The 26,875-nt window shown below is 45.5% G+C and overlaps 1 protein-coding gene across 6 annotated transcripts in view; it reads right to left on the bottom strand.

Moving 5' to 3' along the window:
* PUM1 (pumilio RNA binding family member 1) overlaps window positions 1-26,875 on the bottom strand; it is a 191,264-nt gene that overhangs the window by 121,104 nt on the left and 43,285 nt on the right. For 5 of the 6 annotated variants that reach the window (XM_030217567.1, XM_030217569.1, XM_030217570.1 and 2 more), the window contains exons 5-7: window positions 18,081-18,256; window positions 5,077-5,243; window positions 3,421-3,691 (exon numbers count right to left, since the gene is read on the bottom strand). In XM_030217567.1, coding sequence (XP_030073427.1) covers window positions 3,421-3,691; window positions 5,077-5,243; window positions 18,081-18,256 — 614 coding nt within the window. The remainder of the gene's footprint in view (window positions 1-3,420; window positions 3,692-5,076; window positions 5,244-18,080; window positions 18,257-26,875) is intronic. The other variant, XM_030217572.1, reaches the window with a different exon arrangement.

Raw genomic sequence — 26,875 nt, 5'->3', positions numbered from 1 at the left:
AAGAGGGAAAGACGTCCTCCTATTGCAGGCATGGAGGAGTGGACCAGCGTCCCATCACTGTGGAGGACGCCTCTGAACTCCTGGCCTTGAACCCACCCCTGCGGAACGTTTGTCCGAGCAAAAGGAGTTCCTCTGCTGAAAATGGGCACGTTGAGAAAACCCAGCAGAGCGCCCCGGGCGATACCTGCGAGCTTCACGGAAGCGAGGTCTGGAAGAGGAGGGAAACGCAGAACCCTTGGAAGAAGGCCTCGGCCTATCCTCAGGTAACTGCTGAGGTTTAGATTCCCTCAGGTCTTTCACAATCTTCTCCAATTCCTCTCCAAATAACAGGAGGCCCGGAAAGGGTAGCCTCACCAGCCTTTGCTTAGAAGCCATGTCAGCCGCCCAATGCCGCAGCCAAAGAAGGCGGCGGCCAGACACCACCACAGACATCTGTTTAGCCGAAGCTCTGACCAAATTATAAAGGGCGTCAGCCAAAAATTACAGAGCCGGCTACATCCGCGGGACAACCTCAGAAAGGGGGCCTGCACCATCCACAGGCTGTTCCACCGCCTGCTGTAGCCAGGAAAGACATGCCCGGACTGCATAGGAACTGCAAATAGACGCCCTCAAGGCAAGGCCCGCAATTTCAAAGGACCGCTTCAGCGCGGACTCCAAGTCGCCGGTCCTGCATGTCTTTCAAAGCGACCCCTCCCTCTACTGGGAGAGTGGTCTTTTTTTGTCACCGTCGTGTCAAATGCATCCACTTTAGGCATCCCCCAAAGGGGCCAAGTGCTCCTCACGCAGAGTGTAAAGCTGACCCATAGCCCTGGCCACTTTCAAAGGCTCATCGGGGTCAGATCATTGAGCAGAAATAAGCTCTTGGATGGAGTCATGCACAGGAAAGGCCCAAGTAGGCTTCTTAGTACTCACCATCCTAAGATTAACAGAGGAAGCCTCACCTTCATTAGGATAACCAATCGAGAGGGCCTGCAAGGCGTCAGTAATGAGAGCTGGCAGCTCGTCGCGGTGGAAAATCCGGACCACATTGGGTTCATCCAAATCCAGTGGCAAACAGGCACCCTCCTCTGGATCATCCGTCCCTGAGGGCCTGCCAGATCCCTCAGACTCTCCACAGCCTGACCACGGGGAAGGGAGGGGGGGGGGGGGGGGAATATGTGCAACTTTCAGATGGGGAATTTACCAGTCTATGTTTAGCGTGTTTCCAACGCTCGGGGGAGGAAATACCACCTGAAGCCATCCCCAGTGCCTCAGCACCCAGAGGCAAGCCAGGATGCAACGCAGTGTCAGACACCTGCGGCACAGCTCTTTTCAGCATGAAAGCCTTATGCATTCCCTGGAGGAAAGGAAGAACAGGGGTGATATGATACAGACATTCAAATACTTGAAAGGTATTAATCCGCAAAAAAATCTTTTCCGGAGATGGGAAGGCGGTAGAACGAGAGGACATGAAATGAGATTGAAGGGGGGAAGACTCAAAAAAGATGTCAGGAAGTATTTTTCACGGAGAGGGTGGTGGATGCTTGGAATGCCCTCCCGCGGGAGGTGGTGGAGATGAAAACGGTAACGGAATTCAAACATGCGTGGGATATGCATAAAGGAATCCTGTGCAGTAGGAATGGATCCTCAGAAGCTTAGCCGAAATTGGGTGGCGGAGCAGGTGGGGGGGAAGAGGGGTTGGTGGTTGAGAGGCGAGGATAGTGGAGGGCAGACTTATACGGTCTGTGCCAGAGCCAGTGATGGGAGGCGGGACTGGTGGTTGGGAGGCGGGAAATACTGCTGGGCAGACTTGTACGGTCTGTGCCCTGAAAGAGGCAGGTACAATTCAAGGTAAGGTATACACATGAGTTTGTCTTGTCGGGCAGACTGGATGGACCGTGCAGGTCTTTTTCTGCCGTCATCTACTATGTTACTATGTAAAAGCACAACTCAGGGGAGAAAAACTCACCCTGACCCTCCGCCTCCGAATTAGGAGAAACGGATGTAGGAGCTCCTCTGGCAGCCTCTAAACGAGGCGTCCCCCTGCACTCAGACTCCTCCGCAACCGCGAGGGTCGAGGCATGCGGTGTTTCCAAAATGGCACCCGCTGCCAGCTCCATCGAGCGGGAAGAAACATCGCTCGCCATGCTCATACTAGCGTGAGCATCTAAGGAGCACGTTTTACACAGCCCTGCTGCTGATCTGCGTTTAGCAAAACCGGAGCAGCGCTTAAATCCTTCAGCAGTCATCGTCTGACAGGACGGGAAAATAGCAATAAAATGGCGGCTTAGCACCAAAAATTACCCCAATCGGAACGGCGTCCGCGGGACCTCCCCGGAGGAGCTGGGCACCACTCTCACCTCAGAGGACCGAGTCAACGAGCTCCGGTCAAGCTGCACCGAACCAGAATCACTGGAAATAGCCTCAGAACAGCCACGCAGTAAAAGCGTGTTTTGTTTTGTTTTTAACGCTGTGAGGAAAGTTGGAGGCAGGCAGCAAAAGAGGGACTCCGGGAGGCAGGGGGAATGGGTAAGGCAGGGAAAGGGCGAACCTATATGCCTTTAAAGTGGGCACCACCAGCCACAAAAACCCCTGCTCAACTGGCAAAGCACAGGAGCCACCCCAGGCAGTCTGAAATCCAGGAGCTGATCAAGCTATGTCCACACCTTCTGGGAGACAGAGAAATACTGAAGGCAGTTGGGGCTAGCCGTCCTAGAGGCACTATGGTTTTTCAGTGTTCTCTATCTCCACCTGCTGGTAGGCGGATACAACCCATCAGTTAATGGACTCATCTGCTGCTGATGACAAGGAAGTGCATTATTTACAGGTACCGAGTTACTAATAAGGGACATTAATGCAATAAGTGCACATCAGTAAATTTAGCTGGTGGTGTTCTATTTGGAATTGCCACTGGCATGTCACAGTAACAATAAAGTCAAGGGATTTTTGCCATCTTTATTTAGCTAGAAGAGACTGTACCACAACCAATTATGAAAGGGGACATCCCCTAGGATTACAAGGACAAACTATTCCAGCCCCGTTGGTGGGGGAGTTTTAGGATCAAGTAACTTTTAGATCATATTATTTGATTTCTCAATTAAGGAAACTGCTGAGTGCCATGCAGAGGGTATACCAAAACTATATGTCATACAGAAAATTAAAATGAGACAAGTAAGCATGCACACATAGGAGAAAAAAATAGATGACGGTGTTCAAGACTTATCTCCTCCAGGTTTCACAGATGATTTACTACGATCTCCTACTCAAAATGAACCCACTATACCATTTTAAACATAGTTCACTGTAAGAGGCCGATAGCATAATCTCATGCACAAAAGCACTTGGTATACATGTACTAAAAATTGTTGTTTAAGTATCTATTTGGGAAAGATAAAGAGGGGCAGTCAACAGTAGCTTCATTCTCCTCGGTGTGGAACTTACCTGTTGTTGTGAATTGTAATCAAAGAGCCCTACAGTTGCTGCTGCTGAGTCCACAGGTACCTGACTACCAGAATAGTCAAACTGCAGGGGCTCCATGCCAACATGATCCATGGGGTCCAAAGGGACATTTTGGGACTCCATACTGGAGAAATCTTCAACAGGCTTGGCACCATTACTACTGGTCAGCTGAGCTAATCCCTCCGAACCATTCTGGTTTGGACCCAGAAGATCAACCTCATTAGCTGAGTTCTGGCAATTACCAGGCGTACGGCTAGTGAATAAAATTTAAAAAAAATGTCAGTGAAAGCTACTGATACAAACCAACACATGAAACCCATGTTCATATGTCCTGTCTATGAGGTGATGAGTCTGCATGTGTTGTATAGACGATATACTGTGTGGGGGAGAGGAAGGGAAGGAACATAACAGTCAGTGTAGAAATGACCCTGACAAATTCAGTAGAGATTTGCTCTTGATTGAGATATCCACTTCCAATGTCAACCAGCAACAGAACTTGTGTCATCTAAGCAAACGTCACTGGAGTTGGGTAGGGGGGTGGTTGTGGGTATAGTTGAGGAATGTGAAAAACATTCCCTAGGCCAACAGTTTCTATGTGCCCTGTACACAATTCTTGTTCCTGATTGCAAAAGTTCTCTGTTTCTTCTGCGAACTGTAGCTCTGCATAGATCTAGCACATACTACTATGCCTAAGAACTGGTTAATTAGTATAATAAGCAGGTCAGTAGCTGAGATGCCTAAATCTTGTCCCACTCCCTCACTCCAGCAACTGAGCATGAACAGAAAACATCTGCTGCCATGAACAAAGCTTAGTATATATAACAAGACCAAACATACTTCACTATCATGAGAAACCAGGGCACATATAACTCAGGGAAACCTGGGTTGAGGTTTCTGCTCCAAAGGACTGCTGCCTGCAGCATCCCCCAGACTTGGCATATGCTCCATTGGGAAGCTGGGCCAAGACCTGGCAATGGCCTACTCATATTTGCTGGAGCCAGAGAACTGCTGAGGACCTTGAAGGCAGAACCAACCCCCCTATAAGGGGAGTGCAGTCTGCTCTGAGCTTTTATCCTCTGGCTCCATCAGCTGGCAGAGTGGATATAACCCACTTGCCTAGACTAGTCTGGCTTGGACAAAAAGAGGGAATTAAAAAAAAATTGGCATGATAGGTGAAAGGAGGAACTAACTCCATCAGAACCAGTGTTGGGATTCTGGCTCCATAAACCCTCATTTGCAGTTACCAAGGGATATTTTCTCTACTTCAATACACCCACTCTCTCAGTATTCATAGTCTGAACCTTGCAGCAACAGCCCTGAGGGTCCAGCACCATGAACTAGGGCTCTATTGAGAGAGTTATCACAGGGTCTAAAATCCATCTGCCAGGTGTCACCCTCAACGAGGGCCAAAATGCTCCCCTCTTTCCTCTAACCACAGGCTAAGAGATGCTGCTTCCACAGCATCCCCAGTCCCAGGGAACCCAGGCTACAGAGGGCTCAATCTAGAGTCAAACCAGGGATCCTCTGTATGGCAGTGTACAGCAATGCCACACAGTCACTAGACTAGCCCTGAATCCGAAAATATTAACATAATATGGAGAATCACCAGTAAAACCATCAGGATAGTGCAATACATGCCTGAAATCTTTGACATCTATGTCAATCCCGTTTTGCACAGGCAAACCGTTTGGCTTGTCCATTAGGTCTCCCTCTTCCTTGAGGTCTCCCAGTTTATCACCATCAAATGTCCCTTTGCTTTTCTTATCTCCTTTGTCATTTTCATCACTCTCTGTGTCCCTTGGTCCCTGTGCCAAATTAAACAGTTCAATTATAGAATATCAATCAGTCTTTTTCTTAGGTAAGCCTTAGCAGAACTTTTTTTTTTAGCATCCATGCTGCAAAATATTTCAAAGATTTAACATTAACACAAAAACAATTTGCTATTTTTGTTGTTGTGTTGCTTTTTTTTTTTTTTTTAAGGCAGCTCAGGGGCAGAAAATGACAATATGCAGAAAAGGTTAACTTGAAAAACGTTAGAAAAAGTGAAATAATGTACAAGGTCATGAAATTTTTATATTTCAGCCTTCTCTCATTTTTTTTCTTTTGCCTTTATCTTCTTTACACCCATCTTCACATTACAGTAAGCTTCTCCAATATAATTCCTTAACCTCTGAATTACTGAAACGTCCTTGAACTATCCTCATCTCCCTCTCTTTACTCCTGCCATCTCTTTATTCTCGTTTCCCTCCTCCGCTCTACTATCCCAACTTGACAGTATCTCCTCTTTCCCCCCCTTCTCATCCAATCTTATGTTTACAAGCAGGCTACTGACATCTCTCCAGGCTTCAACTGCATCTCTTCTTCCTACTCCTAGGTTTTCTCTCTATCCCTTCCTTAAAGCTAAAACTACAACTACCTGCTGCATTTTCTCAGTTTAACTTGACTCAACACACACTTGTAATAAAGCTGATCTAGCAAACAGTATTACCGTAAGTATCCAACTCACACAAAACACTGCAGCAAGTGCATGTGCAACAGTGCCAGCAAGAAGCAAAGAACCAAGAAAGGTACTAGGAGCTTGTGCTGTATGGGAAGGTGGTACCAGCACCTTGAAAAGGCTGCAAAGGAGGTGGTAACCACAGGGCTGTTGTAGGGAGGTGGGGGGAAACAGATGATAGTACTGAGCTATGACTAGCCTAGAAGGCAATTAGCGGCATCAGCACCAGCTTTGGGGGTAGGAATAACATAGCTGCATCTGTCTGAGGATAGACAAGGGAAGCAACGTTATAGTCTTGCAAATAGGAAGGCTGCAACACGTGAGAACAGGGAGGGAGGGAGATCGCAAATTTGCCAGTTATACAGAAAAACAATACTATTCTAGTAAGTATTGTGATGCCACAGCAGACTAGAAGCCCTGAACTTCATACTCACGCAGGAAGCAATAGATACAGCACCAGGAAACAAAGTGGTCTAAAAAAAGGAGTTCCTTGGCATCTTCATACTCACATATACGAAATGCAATTTCACCGACCTTTACAAAAAATGCAGTCCTTGATTTTGATGTATTAACTTAGTGCTGCATATTAATAAAATATTGAATGCTTTGAAACTCATAAAACCCAACCCCTCCACCCCAGACAGCTCTCACAAAACCTCCTGTCAAATCCCAACCTCACCGAACCTTAGGCACCAATTCCAAAACCCCTCCTTTATGACAGGATAGTTAGCCCTCTTACAGTCAGAAGGGGAGCTCATTCTACCACTCTGGGCCCTTTAGTTAAAAGTGCTATATCTACGGGATAGTAAACAAACCTGAGTTAAAGACAGTAGTTCCTACAGCCCTCAGAGACCTGGCCAGTGGGCATACTCTAGTATAACGTACACTACACCAAGCAGATTATCTTGAACTGCAGAAGCCAAAGCAGACACCTGAGCAGTGGGGTCAGATAATTCCATTTGGCTGCCTCTTCCAACTGCTGTATCCTGAACAAGCTGAAGTCTTTCTAAGCTAACCTGAGAAAGGCCTAAATATAATGAATTACAGTAATCAGGCCTGCTAAGGGCTAACAGATTAGAAGTACAAGGCTTTCTTGAGATAGATATGCTTTGCGTTTCCAGACTGAGTTATGAAATAAAGCATAGAAATAAAATGATATATCAAGGTTACCCAATATCCATGCCAATGGGGCCACACAGAGATTTAATAACACAGGAGATAACAAAAAGCCCTGTGGAACACCCTGCTTAAAAGGGAAAACTTGAACAGCTTTCTATCGCAGGTTACACAGTGCTTGTATTTGACTAGGTAAGACAAACTATGCCAGTACCCTGTCTTGAAGACAACTGCTTTCAGGCAGGACAGAAATCTGTCACAGTAGACAGTACTGAAGGCTGCTAGAAAAACAGCCCTCAAGCTTTAACACTGTACCAAGGTCTAACACATGAAACCACTGGTTGGATTCTTTTTTAAAGGTTTATGGGAATCTGAAATGGTCTTTCAGTATAGGACTGCAGCAAATTAGGAGTATGCGTTTCTAAGAGACAAAACTTAAAGGCTTTGATATTTTGCCCTTATGCAGCTCTCTGACTTTAAATTGTCAGTTAGCAAGTTTGTACCTCAAAGCAGTGAAATAAAGTAACATGAGAAGGTAATCCATTTAGTTGGGTAGCTAGCCAAATGTCTAGGTACAACTGAAAGGAAGCACGAGAAATCTCTGCCATGTAAGTAACCAAAAAGAAAGGCATTTTCTAAACACTGTCAGGTCAAAAAAAAAAAAAAAAAATCACGTGTTTATGCCAATGAGATTCACATCAAGAAACACTGTGCAGTTATCAAGTTCAGGAAGAGCTCTATTACCAAAATGAAGCCAGCAGCTACACTGCATAGCATACAAATCAATGCACAAAAAGGTACCTGAGTGAATCCAAAGGTCTGCATTAACAAAAAAAAAAAAAAACTCAGGTCTTTGTCAAGGTACAAAACAATGATGTACCATTTCTGAACACTGTATTTAATGTATACACAAAACACAAGGTCAATGTATAAGCAGTTCGAAAGCTTGCATTCCTAAGCATTCGCTAGCCTGAACTATCATTTCCACCAGCTACTACAGAAAAAGTCAACCACAGCTTTCTAGGTAAAACTCCAAAACCTGCCTCTCACGGCTATCTGGTATGAACCACATCACATTTGTTAAGATAAGTAAGTAAGGCCCTTCCATCACTTCACAGTCACAATCTCAGGAACTGGATCTATCCCTCTCTATCCACTAACCTTCACTGCTACTCTGCTCATCCAGCTCACCACTCATAGCTGCAGGGTACTTAACACCCCTGGAGTAGCTTCAGTTACGCACTCCACACTCAGGTATCAGGCATCTCTCCTTCTCTCCCCGCTGTACCCAGCAACTCTTCTTTCTCCTGCAACTGCCACCCACCTCTGTTCTTCAAAGTATGTGTGGAGTTTTTTTTTTAATACCTGCAGGCACTTCCATCCCGATAGCATCATGCCCCCTCACCAATACAAGCTCCTGGTCAGAAAGGGCAGGATGTGGCTAGACTTGCAAGCACACAAGTATTCAAAAGGCCTACTGCTTTCTTATTGCCTCCCCTAAGAATGTGGACGCTTAGTCCACTTAGGAGTGCTGGCAGCACTGGTTGATGTTTAATAACATACCCTCCTCCCCCCGCCCCCAAAGTATACACTTAGCAGCACACACTAAAAGCTAGCCCTCCATAATTAAACCCAAGATTCTCAACCACCTCTTCCACCCCATTGGACCCTCACATTATGAGGTGAGAGCAACTAGGGATCACTAGTGCTGCATATAGACACTGAAGATGGGATATGTTTGGGTGTAATAAGGACTGTCAAAGTTGCAGGGATGTTTGGGAAATTGAGGGGGAGAGTTATTTAAATATTTTGCAGCATGTGTTTAACAAGGGGTAGGGGGAGTGATGGATGTAGGAAACAAAACACAAAAGGAAAAATTTGGTCTTACCTAATTATTTTCTTTCCTTGAATCCTTCAAACCGGTCCAGAATCTATGGGTTATGCCGTCTGCAGATAGAGAACGACTTGTGAGCCCTGCCATGTAAAGGGCACCATGCAGCCGTCACTCATCAGTATTTACGTAAGAAAGCAAAGAAAAGTTTCCCCTGAAACTTCAGAAAAGGGGGAGTAATCCAGGGTTTCTAACCACATACTCGTGAACCACAGGTGATTTCCCCCAGACACACCTCCACCCCAGAGCAAAAAAAAAAAAAAACATTAGGGTGAGACTCTGGACTGGTCTGGAAGACATAAGGAATATTAGCATATAAGACCAAAAATGTCCTTCTTTACTGGCCCCAGACCACTCCAGAACCAGAAGTGTAACAAAAGCACCCTCTAACTGGGCAGGATCCCAAAATCCCTGCTCAAAGCACCCCCACACCAAATAATGAGTCTTCTGGTAAAGACATCCAGCTTAAAAGCACTTAGAGAAAGTATGCAAGGTATGTAACGCTGTGGCTCTACAAATCTCAACAGGAGACACTACATGCAACTGTCCATGAAGCTGCCATCCTTCTGGTCAAACGACGCTTGAGGGTCTCAGGTGATTATCTCAAAAAATTATAAGATGAAAGAATGGTAGCTTTCAAAGCAGCATCTTTCCTGGTTCCTCCAAAAAGAACCAAGAATTGATTTAACTTTTAAAAATCATTTGTTACCTCCAAGTGACGTATGACTCTACAAACATTCAGTAGGTGGAGGAGACTAAAGTCCTGCTTGAAAGAAGGTTACGGCAACTGACCAATTAACATTAAAAGTCAAAGCCACCTTTGGCAGAAAGGAACAGCCTGAATGGAAACACCAATCTCTGTAAAATACAGGAATGGTTCCCGCGTGAAAATGTTTGCAGCCCTAAAACTCACTTCATTGAATAAACTGACACTAAAATTTCCATCTTCAGATCCCTAAACGGCTCAAAGGTAAGAATCCAGGGCATGAAGAACTAAACCAAATGAATCTGTGGCTTCAGATGCAACATCCACTTTCAAGAAAGAAAACTAAATTCGGATGGAAAGTTAAGGGCATTACTTCCAGACAGTCCCTAAACCATGCTAGTGCAGCCACCTGGATGTTCAGGGAGCCTACAGCCAAGCCTTTAAAAGTTTTCCTATAAAAAGGACACAATATGAGGTATTGAAGCCCAAAACAGTGAGTACTTACAGGAAAGCTTCTCTCCATGAATCTCACCCCCCTCACTGTCCTGGTAGTCAACTTGAGCTTGCTGCAACCAGCATAGACAAGCCCTGGATAAATAAGCAGTACAAACCATTATCTGGAGTCTCAAGGCTACAAACCTCAAAGGCCTGCTTCATTAGGGTTCCCAGCTTACAATATGGTAGTCTTAGTTATGGCTTTCATCAAGGCATCCACTACTTCAGCTTTTCCTTTTCCTCCAGAACAAAGATCTACTGGCCTCAGCAAGTTTCTCCAAAATGAGCAACCACCTGAGCAAATAAGAAGCTCATCTCAGCAAATATGCTATGGATCGGGAATATAAGCATGGAGGAAAATGACTCCTATGGAACCAAGGGTGCAGAATATTCAGTGTTCCTCCTAGAAAGCCACCAAGGGTTAAACCCTCCAGGGCTAAAAGGCTTAAGAGGCTTTTGAGCCTGCCAAATAGTTCTGTGAGGAAGTTCCCACAGCCTCCACTGCTGACTCTGGCTGCCTCTTCAAATCTTCATGCTGCCCCTCCGCTAAAAAGGAAATGTCATCTTCATGTCCCAATGGGGAACAACAGCACTGCCCAGAACCGCCCCAGTGGCTGCTGCAGCAGAAGCAGCAGCACTTGGTACGTTCTGATGGAGCCCATAGCACTCTTATGGCCCGATCTATAGCCAATCCCCAGTTTCACTGTGTTCAATAAAACTCCCTCAAGGCCTCCAGCTAAGGCACTAACCCCAACACATAAACATTAGGTACCCAACAACCACAGTTGCTGCTGCCACTCCCAGCACAATCACAGATCACCTGCTCACTCATCTCATCAGAACAGCCTGGAAAAGCTCCCTGCTGCTGTGATGCTGCTCTGTGCCTGGAACTTCTGATTCATGCAGGTGTTTGTTTGTTTGTTTTTTGTTTTTTTTAAGTAGGGAAAGAGGTGGAAGGGGGGTGAGGGGAGGGGGGAGAGGCCAGGAGAAAGAAACAGTGCTAAATTATTCTCTTCAAGTCTTTCTGGTCAGGCAAGGATAAGATCCTAGTTCATCTGAGGTACCAGCTCTCCAACTGGGTCCACCAGACCAGTTCAGAGCCAACTGAACAGAATGCTCGTCACCATCTGCTGGAGACAAATACTAGAGATGAGTGGCTGCTGTACACAGTCCTTTATACTGCAGGGCTCACATGGAAACATTTTATTTTACCTGATAATTTTCTTTCCTTTGCAGATGAATCCACAGACTTGAAAGTTATGATCATCTACCAGCTCATCTATCAAGAGCAATGAACTGAACTCTGTCACATAGGATAGTATGCTCCTTGGTCAGTTAGTATGTCTCATAACAAAGCAGAAGGAATAATTAAAATGAAGAAATTAGGTCTTACCTGATCATTTTCTTTCCATTACGCTTTTCAGAAACTGTGGGATAGTTTTGTTCATCAACAAGCAGGTGGAGACAAGAGAACTGAAAACAGAGCTGAGACATCTCTCTTTTGGCATCCAGTCCAGCTCCTCAGTATTTACACAGACAAGCAGTAAGAAGAAACTAAGAACAAATACAACCATCTTAAACAACTCTCTAACCCAACAATAACCGAAGAGCAAAAATGTTAGACCTCTCTCATCCCTGGACAACTTGTAGGAAACACCATGCAAGGTGACAGTAGTTATTTCATCCATTATTTCACACTAACTGAACATCTCAGAAACCTCAGACGGGCTTCTGGAATAGTGATAAGAACTAATGGAAAGAAAATTATCAGGAAAGACCTAATTTATCATCCCTACCATAAGTAATTCCCTTACACCTGATTTGTCCTGTTTGTCTTGATTATAAGCTCTGTCGAGCAGGGACTGTCTTACATGTTTAGTGTAAAGCGCTGCATACATCTAGTAGCGCTAAAGAAATATGTAGTAACAGTAGTAATAAATTTCTCCTTCCATTATGTAGCTTCCAAATATTCCAGATGTTCAAAAGCAATCCCTAGAGTGGATGGAATCTTAGCGCTGCAGCCCTGAGGACTGAAGCCCCAAAACTGGCTTCAGAGGGTGCCGCAACAACCACCTTGTAGTGCTTGGCAAAGGAATGCAGTGTAGACCATGTCGCCGCCTTGCAAAAAGTCACCAGAGACAGCTGCCCAGGATGTCACTGTACATCTCATAGAATAAGCCTTCAAGGCCTGAGGAGCTTGCTTCCCCAAAAGCAAATAAGCTGACACGCTAGTCTTCTTCAGTCATTTAGCAATTGTAGACTTGGACGCCATGAGAAGCTTCTGTTTACCAAAAAGCAGTGGGTCCGATTTGCTAAAATCATTCATGACTTCCAGATATCTAATGAGGACTCTACTCATAACGAGAAGCTTGAAGGAAAAATACTGCACCTCTTCATCCTCTCTGCAAAAGGACAGCAGCTCTACATATTGGCTGAGATCAAATGCTGATACCACTTTCGGAAGAAAGGAAAGAACCGTGTGCATGGAAACCCCCCCACCTCCGAAAAGCAAAGAAATGTATCCTGACAAGACAGTCTGATGCTCTGAAACCCTATGTGAGGATGCAACCACCACCAAGAACTCTGTCTTTAACGTAAGAGTTTTCAAGGAGGCCACCCTGAGTGGCTCAAAAAGAGGTGCCTCAAGATCCAGGAGGACTAAATTAAAGGTTTCACTCTGGACATGGTATACAAGAAGGCCACAAGCAGCCCACTCCCCACAACAATCGAACAATACCCAAGTGAGCCGCAAGAGATGTCTTCTATAGTTGGCCCCTGGGCCTACCTTGAAAGAGAAGATGAATTTATTGAGCCAGCTTTGACCTCCTGCATTCCGTGAGGAAGATCAACTCTCTTGCAGTGTTGAATAGAATGACCAGATAAATCCAGCATCAACGATAGTTAGTCTGCTCTTCTCAAAACTGATCACTCAACGACTGCAGAAAATGGACAACTATGTTCATCACTGTCAAGCCGTCCGAATAGGATAACGCATGAATGACCCAGTCGTTGATATACTGGTGAACTCCGATTCCCTGGTACTGAAGGAAGGACATCACTACCACCATAACCTCGTTAAACATTCTTGGTACAGTGGCGAGACCGTAGGGCAAACCCTGAACTGGAAGTGATGGCCCAGCAGTGCAAAACATAAAAACCTTTGATACAGCGGCCATTTGGGTATATGCAAGTACGCCTCCTTGAAATAGAGGGTGGTGAGAAATTCTCATTTTTGAACCAAGGCTCTGACTGCTCTCAGTGTTTCCATGCAAAAGCGGGACTCTAGGAGGCAGTGGTTTAGACCTTTGAGATCTAAGACTGGACAAAAGGCGCCTTCCTTCTTTGGAACAATGAAGTAATTGGAGTATCTGCCTTATCCCTGCTCAGCCTAAGGAAAAGAAGAAAGACTTGGAGCACTAGCAAGGAATCTACAGTGGCCTGAACCTCAACCACCTTGGTTTCCATTGGACAAGGAGACTGCACGAATACAGTAGAAACCAGGCAGGAGAACTCCCAACTTCTAACCTTCTGTAAGAAGTTCCAGAACCCACTGGTCTGACGTGGTTTTGGCCCACTCCTCCCGAAACTACTAAAGACATCCTCCCACCAGAGGAAGAGAAGAGTGGACCAGTCTCGCATCACTGTGAAGCTCGGAAGGCAGTTTATCCTCCGGGAACTGCTGTGGCTTAGTTTCCCCCAGTTCTTTTCACCAAGTTACTGAGATCTTCTCCAAATAGCCACTTACCTCAAAAGGGCTGTTTAACTAGACATGACCAATGCTATATCTGTTGCACAATACTACCACAGAGTTACTGACGTGCCATGACAGCCAAAGACATACTGCAAGCCGTAACATGTCATAAATAGCAACCGCCAAGTAGGCCAACCCTGCTTCCAAATGTGCATTATGGCACCCATCTTGTGTTGCAGACTGCTGATGCCACTTGAGGCATGCTGTAACATGAACAAGCTGCACACTGCCACTTGAAGGCCCAAAGAGGCCACTTCATAGACTTACTACTACTACTACCTTCTAACTTCCTACCCAGTAGGTCTTTTAGGACAATGCCCCTTTCTTCCTAGTCACTGCAACAAGAGAGTCCACCCTGGGAAACGGCAATTTCTTTTTCTCCTCCTAAACCAATGGGTAGAGGTAAGCCATGGCTCTTTCCACTCTCAGCCCCGCATCTGGCGAGACTCATTCTGCTGCAATTAGGTCACATCAGGAAGGTCTTAGAACATCTAAGCCCACTCATGATTGACTAAGATGGAACTCCTGACGCCGAAACAGAAGGCTCCTTAATGGAAACCACTGCCAATCTCTCAGAAAAGAGTCCCGAGCTCCTCTTTATGAAAAAACTCAGTACTTTAGGGTTATCCTCTCCTGAGGAGGGAGCTCTCACTCCTCTAACAGCTCCTTCAATGATGGCTCCTCTGAATGGACCGAGGCCACATCAGATAAGGAGGGAGAAGCACAGAGAGACCTCCAGGAGCAGACAGATGAGGCTAAACAAGATCTCTTAGGAGCCAGAGGAGCAGTGGGCCGAGAAACTGAAGCACCTTGCAGCAACTATGTCTTTGCTTCAGTAAATAGGCCTGATGTAACAGCAAATCAAACTCCAGAGAAAACAAAGATCCCATTGCAGCTGAATGCTCTCTCTGGCCCTGAGATTGCAAAATGGTGACTGTACTCTGTGCATGATCAGACAGAGGCTACTCCACATGCCAGTCGGACCCAACAAAATGGCACCTGTTCTTGTGCTCTCCTGCATCAAACTGTGCACCTGCCCTGCCACAGAGCATGACATCCCCGCTATATTCGGATACTGCGCCAAATCCGAAGACAGGCCGCTGCCAGTTTCCCCACATCCTGTGGGATTTTCAGCTTGCACGCACTTTAACATCCCAATGCCAGCTGGTGGGACCCTACAGCAGGAAAAACACTTAACTGCTCTATGGGAGTCATCATTCACCCTGACACAAGCGCAGTACAACACGGTTCCAAGTCAGTATCCTTCCCCTACACTAAATGGAACTTGCAGCCCTCCAAGAGATTGTGAGTCAAACTTTAGTCAGACTTATCACTGCCAGCTGCTCCCCCCAAGCTCAGTCTCCACAAGTCTTACTCCAGATAAGATTCAGGACTGATAATCTGTTCTCATGCTCTCCAGTAAACCTCTTTCATTCTCCTCTTTTTAAAAAAATATATATTTTTGTTGTGCTGAAAAAGGAGAGCTCCACAGGACACAGTGGAGACGTGAAGGGAAGGAAGAAGTAAATTTGCAGGGCACCAGAGACAGGGATCTGAAGATCTCGTTATGACTCTGTAGACTCAAGTCACTCAAAAAGCTCAACTGAAAACCTGGACCAGGAGCACCTCGCTCAGAACCAGAGGCTGAAAAGTGTGTCCATCCACCTGCTGGAGACAGAAAATAAGAGCTGGACTGGATGCCAAGAGATATATGTCTCAGTTTTCAGTTCTCTATCTCCATCTGCTGGTTGATGGACAACTATCCCACAGGTTCTGGAATAGTGAGAAGCTAAGTAATGGAAATCAAATTTTATTAAACATAACCAGCCTCTGGCCCAGAAGGGAAAGCACCAGCAGAATTACTCTCACCCACAGGCACAAAATCGCGGGAATCTGAAATTGCCACTATAACTGAAGAACCACAAGCACCTTTTTAACATGCCATGGTGTGACTGCACCTCGAATAGTGTGCAATTCTGGTCACCGCATCTCAAAAAAGATATAGTGGAATAAGAAAAGGTACAGAGAAGGGCGAGGAAAATGATAAAGGGTATGGCATGACTTCCCTATGAGGAAAGGCTAAAACAGTTAGGGCTCTTCAGCTATGAGAAAAAATGGCTGAGGGGAGATGATAGAGGTCTATAAAATAACGAAGGGAGTAGAACAGGTAGGTGTGAATCGCTTGTTTACTCTTTCCAAAAATACTAAAACTAGGAGGCACGCAATGAAGCTGAAGTAGTAAATTTAAAACAAATTATAGAAAATATTGCTTCACTCAATGTGAAATTAAACTTTGGAATTCGTTGCTAGAGGTGGTGGTAAAAGCAGTTAGCTTAGTGGGGTTTAAAAAAAAAGTTTGGCTAGCTCCCTAAAACAAAAGTTCACAAGCCATGAAAATCCACTGCTTATTTCTATGATAAGCCACACAAAATATATTGTACTGTTTTGGGATCTTGCCAGGTACTTGTAACCTGGATTGGCCACTGTTGGAAATAGGATGATGGACTTGACAGATTTTCAGTCTGTCCCAGTATGACAACGCTTATGTTCTTATCCTGTGAACACCATGATGTCAACTTCCCCATGTATTCCACGACACTATCCGATTCAATTGTAGCCAAGAAAACAAGCACACTGCCCGACGTCACTTTTCGTGTCCCACAGCGAGAACAGTGTTTAACTACCTCACCCGCCATACAAGTTAAAAATAAAACCGCGAGTCAGCAAACCCAACGAGGCAGGAGAATTTTTGAAATGGTACTTACTCCAAAAAGTTGCTTACACCTGTACCACTACATCTTAGCAGTTTCTCTGTGTGGAAGACAAGTGATGCCCAGAAGTAATATATGAATAACTCCGCGCTCAATAAAGGAGCAGAAGCCTCAAAACTGCACTGTCTGTGACAATTTTTTTTTTTTACTCTGTGAGAAAGGAGACTGGAGGAGAAAGTGGCAGGAGGAGGGAAAGGGGAAGAGGGCACCACCAGATGTACCCCATGTGTAGGCTGCAATATAAACCTAAATACCCCTTGCTCAACTGAACTAGGAAACCCAGAACAGGAGCAACATTAGCAGAAGAAACCAGGAGTTTGAGAGAGACCATGCACCATTTGTTGGGGGATAGAGATATACTAACTGACCAAGGAGCACACCATCCTATATGACAGAGTTCAGTTCAGTGCTCTCTATCTCCACCAGCTGGTAGATGGTCATAACTCACAAGTTTCTGGATTCAAATGCTGCTGATGAGAAGTTATTGTTGTTCTCAGTCTCCATCTGCCGGCTGACAGGCATAATCCATTGGTTCTGGACTGGTCAGGTGAACAATAAAGAAAATGAAATGCAGTGCTCTTTTAATAAAAGCACATCTCTACTTCTTACAAATCCCATTGTTAACAGGAAATCACGCCAATTTTACATCAATTAAATGCAGGTAAGCAGAGCCCTGCAATACTTGTACAATGCATAGTAATAGCAAGACGACAAAAAACAGTGAGAGCATGAAGATGCACAGAGGGCGCAGAGGTAAGAGTGTGGAACATGGAGGGTTGAAGCAAATGAAGAGGAGATTGGAGGAAAGGTACTAAATGAGGGAAAGAAAAGAGGAAAGATGCAATGGACAGGGATGGAGTACAGTGCAGATACTAGAAGGAAGACATGAAGTTAATAAGAGGATGGGTGAACAATTGGAAAAGGAACAAAGCGAGAGACATAATCAAACTAGAAGGGAAAACAAGATATGCAGAAAGTGACAAGAGAAATGGGGAAGAAAAAGGTAAAGACAGGATGCTATGGAATAGGATAAAAAGAGGGACAGAAAAAGTACAGTGGGATAAAGGAACATAAAGGGAAGAGAAAGTAGTGAAACACTATGAAAAGTTGAAAAAGTGTTATTTTGAAGTAGCATATATTTCTCAGCATACATGTTAAACTAATGTAAGTGTACAATGTATATAATATGGAATCTGAAAAAACTGCCGCACAATTTTCAAGCAAAGTCTGAATTAATTTCTATTTGCCAAAAAATGCTCTCAAAAGAATCCAATTCCCCAAATTAGAGAAATCAGATTTCTTAAAAGCAAGTTTTTTTTAAGACTGGAACCTCTGTTAATGTTCTTTTAAAGAAAATAAACAATTAGGAAGATCTGTAATGAAGTAATTTACATTTTAAGAAGGAGAGCACTTACAAATCCTTTCCTGAGACAGGAGTCCCCAGGGGACGAGCTCAGCACGTACTCCACCATGCTAACCCCCAGTCCTCCACTCTCGGACCGGGGAGACAACACAGAATTGACTTCATTGTTGACATGAAAACCATGTGTAGGACGTCTCTGAACCATGATTGGTTGAGAAACAGAATGATCTGCACAGAAATAAAAACATCAAAAGTAGGTAACATAAAAGGCAGCTAACAAAGGTGTAATGTTATCAATAGATTCTGTTGGGCTTCTGAATAATAGCATAGCTAAATGGCTCAGCTGTCACTGTAATGACTACTCAAACAAGACAGAGGAGCTCCACTACCTGAGCAAAAAGTGCTCACTATAGCATAAGATAAATGGAGTAAGGGAAAGGTTCACATATTTCTCACGTTCTACTAAGAAAAACCCACAAGGGATTGAATTATCACAAGTTCCAAACTTGTGAGCAGGAGAATCAATGCCAAGGCCTCAACCCTAGCTAGCTATTGTTTGTGCATTAAAGGCATTTACAATTCAATTACCGATAAAATATAGCAGAAGTAAAATGTTTAATTTGATCACTTCAACCTAGGATCGAGAAGAAGGAATGGATCCTCAGAAGCTTAGCCGAAATTGGGTGGTGGAGCCGGTGGGGGGAAGAGGGGTTGGTGGTGGGGAGGCGAAGATAGTGCTGGGCAGACTTATACGGTCTGTGCCAGAGCCGGTGGTGGGAGGCGGGGCTGGTGGTTGGGAGGAGGGGATAGTGCTGGCCAGACTTATACGGTCTGTGCCCTGAAAAAGACAGGTACAAATCAAGGTAAGGTATACACATGAGTTTATCTTGTTGGGCAGACTGGATGGACCGTGCGGGTCTTTTTCTGCCGTCATCTACTATGTTACTATACAGGCACTCGGAATTCGTTGAGGGCTCCCATTAAAGAATTTAATTACCAAAAGGGAAAGGAGGTTTGCAGGGAATGTGACGGACACTACCATCTCCAGAACACAAGAAAAATCACATGTTAACTCTGATGCTGACTTGATTTCCATCCACTTCTTAAAATACATTTCACCACTAGGTTAATTCCATTTAGACTTTTAAATCTAATTTAGTTATACATTTCCAGGCACTACCTCTACCAAATTCCTGAGATCTATAAAAAGTTTCCTGGTGTACATGCAAAACATATTTGGGGACTGTGGCAGCATCTGTAGCCACATATGTAATTCTTCAATTTTGGGGAATTTTAACATCATTCCCTAAATTATTTTCCTAGTTAGTTAAAGTGTGGTTCTCTTAGCTCCTTCCTCTACCACTAGACTCGTAAATGTACACATTCCCCTACAAGCCCACATAATACCTAATGGAAAGTTCCTAAGGGGTTCAAAGCCAGCACCTTCAACTTGTGAGGCATGTGAACGTAAGATATAGCTTAACATACAAACAAATCTTTCAAAAGAAAGTGAACTGTGAATATAAGAAAGAAGAGCTAGGATTAAAGCTTTGACAATTGACATCATTGTGCAAAAGGTTTCAAATCTCTGAGTGTATACCACCATGCAGCCAATATATATTTTTTTTTTTTCAAAAAAAGACAAGTCTTAGAACTACTTATATTTAACTTCAAAACTATATCCTGGGCTTGCAAATACCTTGAAGAGATGCACTCATGTTTACAAAAGTCATATGTAAAGTTCATTTATGTTGAAAAGTTTTCCAATAGGCTCAAACTATATCAAAAAAATATGAACTCCGTACGAGTTTTCTGGATTCAATAGCAAATATGACTCTCTAAGTAAGTCTAATATTAGCAAACAAACCCAACCAGATAAGTTATCAAGTTAAACTTAACTGTATATTCAGTGGACTCATCAAATTATCAGGCTGCTGAATGTATTAACCAGGCAAAATTATCTGGTTAACTTTGGGACCAGTTATTCATGTAATTCAAATTAATTGGTTATCTTAAACCAAATAAATAGTATTATATGGTTAAACTAAAGCCATGCTCCTGTACACCCCAACTGTTATTCAGACATAATCAGCCAAGAAGCTGATTAGACAAAATTTAAGCGGGGGGGGGGGGGGGGGGGGGGGGGGGGGGGAGGGGAGGAAAAGATTCCGAACTCCCAGACATACTTAACCCTTTCCTGATAATTTTCTCTCTTTTAGACGCAGACGATAAATCCAGAGTTTAATGGATTGTGACCATCTACCAGCAGGTGAAGATAGAGAGTGCATCATGGGACAGAATGCTCCTTAGCCAGTCAGTTATTTCTCAGAACAAAGCAGAAGGAAACAGCAGGAAAATATTTCTCCTTCCCCTAAACTGATAACTTGACTGAAGAAAGTCCACTAAAAGCAGCAACAGGCAACAAGAACCAAAAGAGAGAACAACCGAGAACATGTAACGGTAACGGAGTTCAAACATGCGTGGGATATGCATAGAGGAATCCTGTGCAGAAGGAATGGATCCTCAGAAGCTTAGCTGAAATTGGGTGGCGCAGCAGTTGGGGGGAAGAGGGGGTGGTGGTTGGGAGGCGAGGATAGGGGAGGGCAGACTTATACGGTCTGTACCAGAGCCGGTGATGGGAGGCGAGAAATACTGCTGGGCAGACTTATATGGTCTGTGCCCTGAAAAGGACAGGTACAAATTCAAGGTAAGGTATACACATATGAGTTTGTCATGGGCATGCAGGTCTTTATCTGCCGTCATCTACTATGTTACTATGTTGTCACGATTGGGGGGGGGGGGGGGGGGGGAACGACCCGCTGGATTCATCTGCTGCATCTAAAGGAAAAAAAAAATCAAGACAATTTTTTGTTCCTTAGTGCCAGCAGCAGGTGAATCCAGAGACTAGTGAGATGTAGCAAAGCAGTCCTAATTAGGGTGGGAAACAGATCCAGCCAACAGAACCAAAGCCCCAAAAGAAGCATTCACGTGGGCAGAGACATCCAACTAGTAATGCCTGGAGAAGGTATAGATAGATAGATGACCATGTCACCACCATGTGAATTTCATCCAAAGAAAACAAACGCATCTCCGCCCACGAGGTGGCAACTGCCCGAGTAGAACGTGCCTGCAAACAGGACAGAAGCGGTTTACCTGCTAGCAAATAAGTTGAAACGATAGCTTCCCTGACCCAGCAAACAATAGTCGCCTTCGACAATGCCTCCCATTTACAAAGCCTTGTGTAAAGCACAAACAAATGATCAGACCGATGAACTCATTGTTCACCTCCAGGTAATGAAGGAGAACATGGCGTACATCAAGATGGCACAGGGATTTATAGTCCCGAGGGTATATGCCCGTCCGCAAAGTGGGGAGAAACAACGGCTGATTAAGGTGAGAGGTAGAAACCACATTAGGCAGAAAGGAGGGAACTGTGCAAGCCATCATCCCTCCAGGTGAAAAACGCAGAAAGAGTTCCCGACAAAGCAAAGCCTGAAGCTCTCAGATCATACGCACCAACGAGAAAGACCACTTTAAGGGCCAGATCCTTCAAAGAAGAGAGACGCAACGGCTCAAAAGGAGCCTTCTGAAAGACACGCAGCACCAGATTAAGGTTAAACTGTACTGGCGGCTTAAGACAATTCACTCCTTCAAAAAAATGAACGAAATCCAGATGCGACACCAAGGACAAATGAAGCAGTCTGCCTTTATAACATGCCAAGGCCACTACTTGCACAGGCAGAGAATTGTAAGCCAGACCTTTCCCCAAGCCGTCCTACAAAAATGATGAAGATCTGGGGAAGAGAAGATTGAAAGGGAGAAATCGCCCGTTCTGCACACCACGTCTCCAAGAACCACCACACCCGCACATAAGTCGTGGAGGTAAATCACTTCTTTGCCTGAAGAAGCGTAGCAATGACTTCTAGAGAATACCCTTTCTTCCTCAACTTTGCCCACTCAACAGCCAAGCTGCAAGACCAGTAAGCAAACATGTGGACAATGGGGAGCCGGTTGATATTGTATATCTGGATTTTCAGAAGGCGTTTGACAAAGTGCCGCACGAAAGACTCCTGAAGAAATTGCAGAGTCATGGAATCGGAGGTAGGGTATTATTATGGATTAAGAACTGGTTGAAAGATAGGAAGCAGAGAGTAGGATTGCGTGGCCAGTATTCTCAGTGGAGGAGGGTAGTTAGTGGGGTCCCGCAGGGGTCTGTGCTGGGTCCGTTGCTTTTTAATGTATTTATAAATGACCTAGAGATGGGAATAACTAGTGAGGTAATTAAATTCGCCGATGACACAAAATTATTCAGGGTCGTCAAGTCGCAGGAGGAATGTGAACGATTACAGGAGGACCTTGCGAGACTGGGAGAATGGGCGTGCAAGTGGCAGATGAAGTTCAATGTTGACAAGTGCAAAGTGATGCATGTGGGTAAGAGGAACCCGAATTATAGCTACGTCTTGCAAGGTTCCGCGTTAGGAGTTACGGATCAAGAAAGGGATCTGGGTGTCGTCGTCGATGATACGCTGAAACCTTCTGCTCAGTGTGCTGCTGCGGCTAGGAAAGCGAATAGAATGTTGGGTGTTATTAGGAAGGGTATGGAGTCCAGGTGTGCGGATGTTATAATGCCGTTGTATCGCTCCATGGTGCGACCGCACCTGGAGTATTGTGTTCAGTACTGGTCTCCGTATCTCAAAAAGATATAGTAGAATTGGAAAAGGTACAGCGAAGGGCGACGAAAATGATAGTGGGGATGGGACGACTTTCCTATGAAGAGAGGCTGAGAAGGCTAGGGCTTTTCAGCTTGGAGAAGAGACGGCTGAGGGGAGATATGATAGAAGTGTATAAAATAATGAGTGGAATGGATCGGGTGGATGTGAAGCGACTGTTCACGCTATCCAAAAATACTAGGACTAGAGGGCATGAGTTGAAGCTACAGTGTGGTAAATTTAAACGAATCGGAGAAAAGTTTTCTTCACCCAACGTGTAATTAGACTCTGGAATTCGTTGCCGGAGAACGTGGTACGGGCGGTTAGCTTGACGGAGTTTAAAAAGGGGTTAGATAGATTCCTAAAGGACAAGTCCATAGACCGCTATTAAATGGACTTGGAAAAATTCCGCATTTTTAGGTATAACTTGTCTGGAATGTTTTTACGTTTGGGGAGCGTGCCAGGTGCCCTTGACCTGGATTGGCCACTGTCGGTGACAGGATGCTGGGCTAGATGGACCTTTGGTCTTTCCCAGTATGGCACTACTTATGTACTTATGTACTTATAAAGCAGGAGGGATCCTCCATCTGAACTGGGCCTTGAACCAGAAGATCGAGATAAAAGGTCAATCGAAGAGGCTTGTCCACTTGCAGCTGGACCAGGTCCGCATACCACGGCTGACTTGGCCAATCCAGTGCCACAAGAATCACGCGACCTGGATGGGGCAGACATGGGCTATGGAGGAAGCACACAGAGAACACCACCACCTGGCCACAGCTGAAGGGCATCTAGACCTTCTGGATCGTATTCCCACCTCCTGCTGATAAACCGCGGGGCTTTGGCATTGTGGTGAGTTGCCATGAGATCCATGACCAGCTTCTCCCATTTGCCCGTGATCTGTTGAAGTGCCAATTTCGCCAGCTCCCATTCTCCTGGATCCAAGATGTGTCTGCTCGGGTAATCCGCCTGTACATTCTGAGCCCCAACAATATGCACCACCGAGAGCTGCTGCAAATGAGTTTCCACCCAACTGACAAGCAGGTAGGTTTTGAGAGCTAGAAGCTACTGTCGCACTGCGCATGCCCCCTTGACAGTTAATATAAGCCACCGCCATCATGTTGGAGAGGACACGCACCAGCTTGCCCTCCACCAGGGTTTGAAACTACCAAAACGAAATGAACCACCCAAAGTTCCAATCGACTAATCGGCCACTGGGCCTCATCCACGGACCACCAACCTTGAGCGCTGCACCCTGTCACGCTCACATCCATGAGGACCACTGTTCAATGCTGAAGTCGCAAGAGGAAGGCCTCTGCGCAAACTGGAATCCATCAGCCACCAATCCATGCTGTGATGTGCTGCCCCCTCATCCAGTGCAATTCTGCAATACCAGGGACCAACGACTGGGGAGAGACTGTTTCAACGGACGCATGTGCGCCTGGGCCCATGGCAGCACATCCAAGGTCACTATCATCGACTCAAGAACTTGAATGTAGTCCCAAACTCAAGGGATGGGAAAGCGCAGAAGGTGGCGGATCTGCCCCCTGTAACTTGGCACACCGCAGCTCCAGCAAAAAGGTCTTGCCCTGAGCCATGTCGAACTCCCCACATACCCCAGCCTCTGAGTGGGTACCAGCTAACTCTTGGGTAGACTGATGACCCATCCCAACAACTGCAAGAGACATAGGACCAGAGTTGTGACCCATCTGCTCTCCTGGACTGAAGATGCCCTGATTAGCCAATTGTCAGATAGGGATGAATGCGTAAGGCCAATAATGACTTGAGAGTGGAATGAATCGCCACCAGCTTGCACAAGCTCCTGCACGAGGACTCCAAGAAAAAAATCTGCGATGGGAGAGGCCAATTCTAATTTCTCAAACAATGTCAATGACACACTGGTCTGAGGTTATGCGGGCCCACTCCACAGGGGCAGCCATCCACAAATCGGAGTCCCCGGCACCCCATCATTGTGCAGGACGAGCTGAAGAGGGGGCACGTGTAGTGGAGGAAGCAGATAGCTTGTCAGATCGAAAAGGCTGAGAATGGTCTGACTAACCCGGTCGATACCGGCACGAATCCTTGAAACGAGGACGAGACTAACCAGGCCGATCTGAAAGTTTAGCCTTATCCTCCAGCAGACGCTGAGTCTTGGAATTGTCCAGGTCTTTGACCAATTTCTCTAAATCCTTCCCAAACAGTAAATGTCCTTTAGAAGTGGAGTTTCACCAAATGCTACTTAGAAGCAATGTCCACTACCCAGTGGCACAATCACAATACACTGCGAGCTGTGCCTGCCAAAGACATCTGCTTTGCAGACGTGCAAATCAATCATATAGGGAATCCGCCAAATAGGCCAGGCCCATCTCCACATTCAGTAATTCTAAGGGTATCCATCCGTCAGATTACTGGAAAGAATCCACAAACTGCTGTACCCAGCTAAGACAGGTTCTAGCAGCATAAGAACTACAGCGAGAGCGTGGACACCTCGAAAGAAAGCTACTGCTTCTGATCCTGAACATCCTTCAAAGTAATGCCACCCTTCACAGGTAAGGTAGTCTTTTTGGTGACCACTGCCATCACAAAGGCCTCCACTCTAGGCAAATGGAGCTTGTCTAGCTCAGATGACACCAGAGGGTACAGATGCCACTTTAGCCACACACAGTGAAGTGTCTTGCGTAAGCCACTGTGCAGGAATTATTTTGTGCATGGCTTCATGTACTGGAAAAACAGCGAGGGGGCCGCAGGGTGATAGCCATTTTAGGATTTGAAGTAGCCGGTGGAGACAGATCAGGTGAAGAAGTATTAAGAGCTTGGAGAGTTTTCGTAATAAAAGAAGCAAATTCCTCTTTATGGAATATGCAGACCACAGAAGGGTCATCTGCCTCCTCCTGAATAACCTCTCCCTCCTCCAATTCAAATTGTTCCTGAGTGGAAGGAGAAGTCCCTGACAGAATCCCTTTAGAGAAAGATGAGGAAAGGGAATCACAGCGGTGCTTCTTTTTTTTTTTTTTTTCACAACCATGAGCCCTCCATGCTCCAAAGATGGAGATACAGCTGGTCCCAACGTTTTTAATAAATACGCTTGATGAAAAAGCAGGACAAATTCTGGGGAGACAGGCTCAGTTACCTCACACCCCTGGAAAGAACCCCTGGAGCCTCCAAATGCGAGAGTAGAAGCTCAGCCGGACCAACAGAATCGGCAGTTGGCAGCGCGGTCTCTGACTTGTGCTGCTGACTAGTTCAGGAGAAATGGTGTGCATCTATCTGCACCATGCATGAGACCACCACAGCTTCAGAAGTCCTGCTGGAACAGCCGCCCCCCCCCCCCCCCCCCCCGCTTACCACAGTGGGAGCAGCACTTAAGCTCATGGCCATCCCAAAAGTGAAAGGGAAAAACGGAGCCCCGACATCGAAGAAAGCTTCTAAAGACACAATCACCAAAATAGTAGTGCTGCTGGGAGCTCTGTCTGATGAACCTCAGAGATGCTGCAACGGTGTTAATACAATTCTCCTGTGCCCAAATTCACAAAAAGAATTCCTCCAACTGACCATAGAGCCCACAGTGAGAGAGAACTCAACACTCTAGGGAATCAGAGAGGTACCTTTTTTTTTTTTGAGGAAGGAGAAAGGATGTAGGGCAGGAGACTGGCACAGGGTGGGGAGGCCCCACTAAAAGGCAAATCAGATTTGCATACCAGGAGCGATGGGGCCAGTCCAGAGCCACAGGGCCATGAGAAATGGATGCCTGGCCACCCTCTGGAGGACCTCGATGATTAATGACTAGGGTGGAGACATGTAGAGAGGTTCTGGCTGCGGCCAGGGCTGAAATAGTGCGTTGATCCTCACTGACTCGATCTCCTTCCTGCAACTGAGAGGTAACACTTCACATTCTGCTGCAACACCATCAGATCGAAGCATGAAGACTTCCAGCACTCCACTAGGAGCTGAAAGGCCGAGGGATTTGGCTCCCACTCGCCAGGTCCAGGGAATTCTGTCTGACCGTGTCTGCACATTTTCTGTTCCCAAAAGTTGCCAAGAGATGAATTTCTGCCCAGCTGCAGATGCAACCAAATTCCATCACCACTGCAGGACTCTAGGCCTCCCGCCGCCCTTGATATAAGTCACCTACGCATCATCG

The sequence above is a fragment of the Microcaecilia unicolor genome, chromosome 11 (assembly GCF_901765095.1).
Source record: "Microcaecilia unicolor chromosome 11, aMicUni1.1, whole genome shotgun sequence".
Taxonomy (NCBI): Eukaryota; Metazoa; Chordata; class Amphibia; order Gymnophiona; family Siphonopidae; genus Microcaecilia; species Microcaecilia unicolor.
The sequence above is the reverse complement of the archived record's forward strand: the minus strand, read 5'-3'. Positions and strand labels throughout refer to the sequence as shown.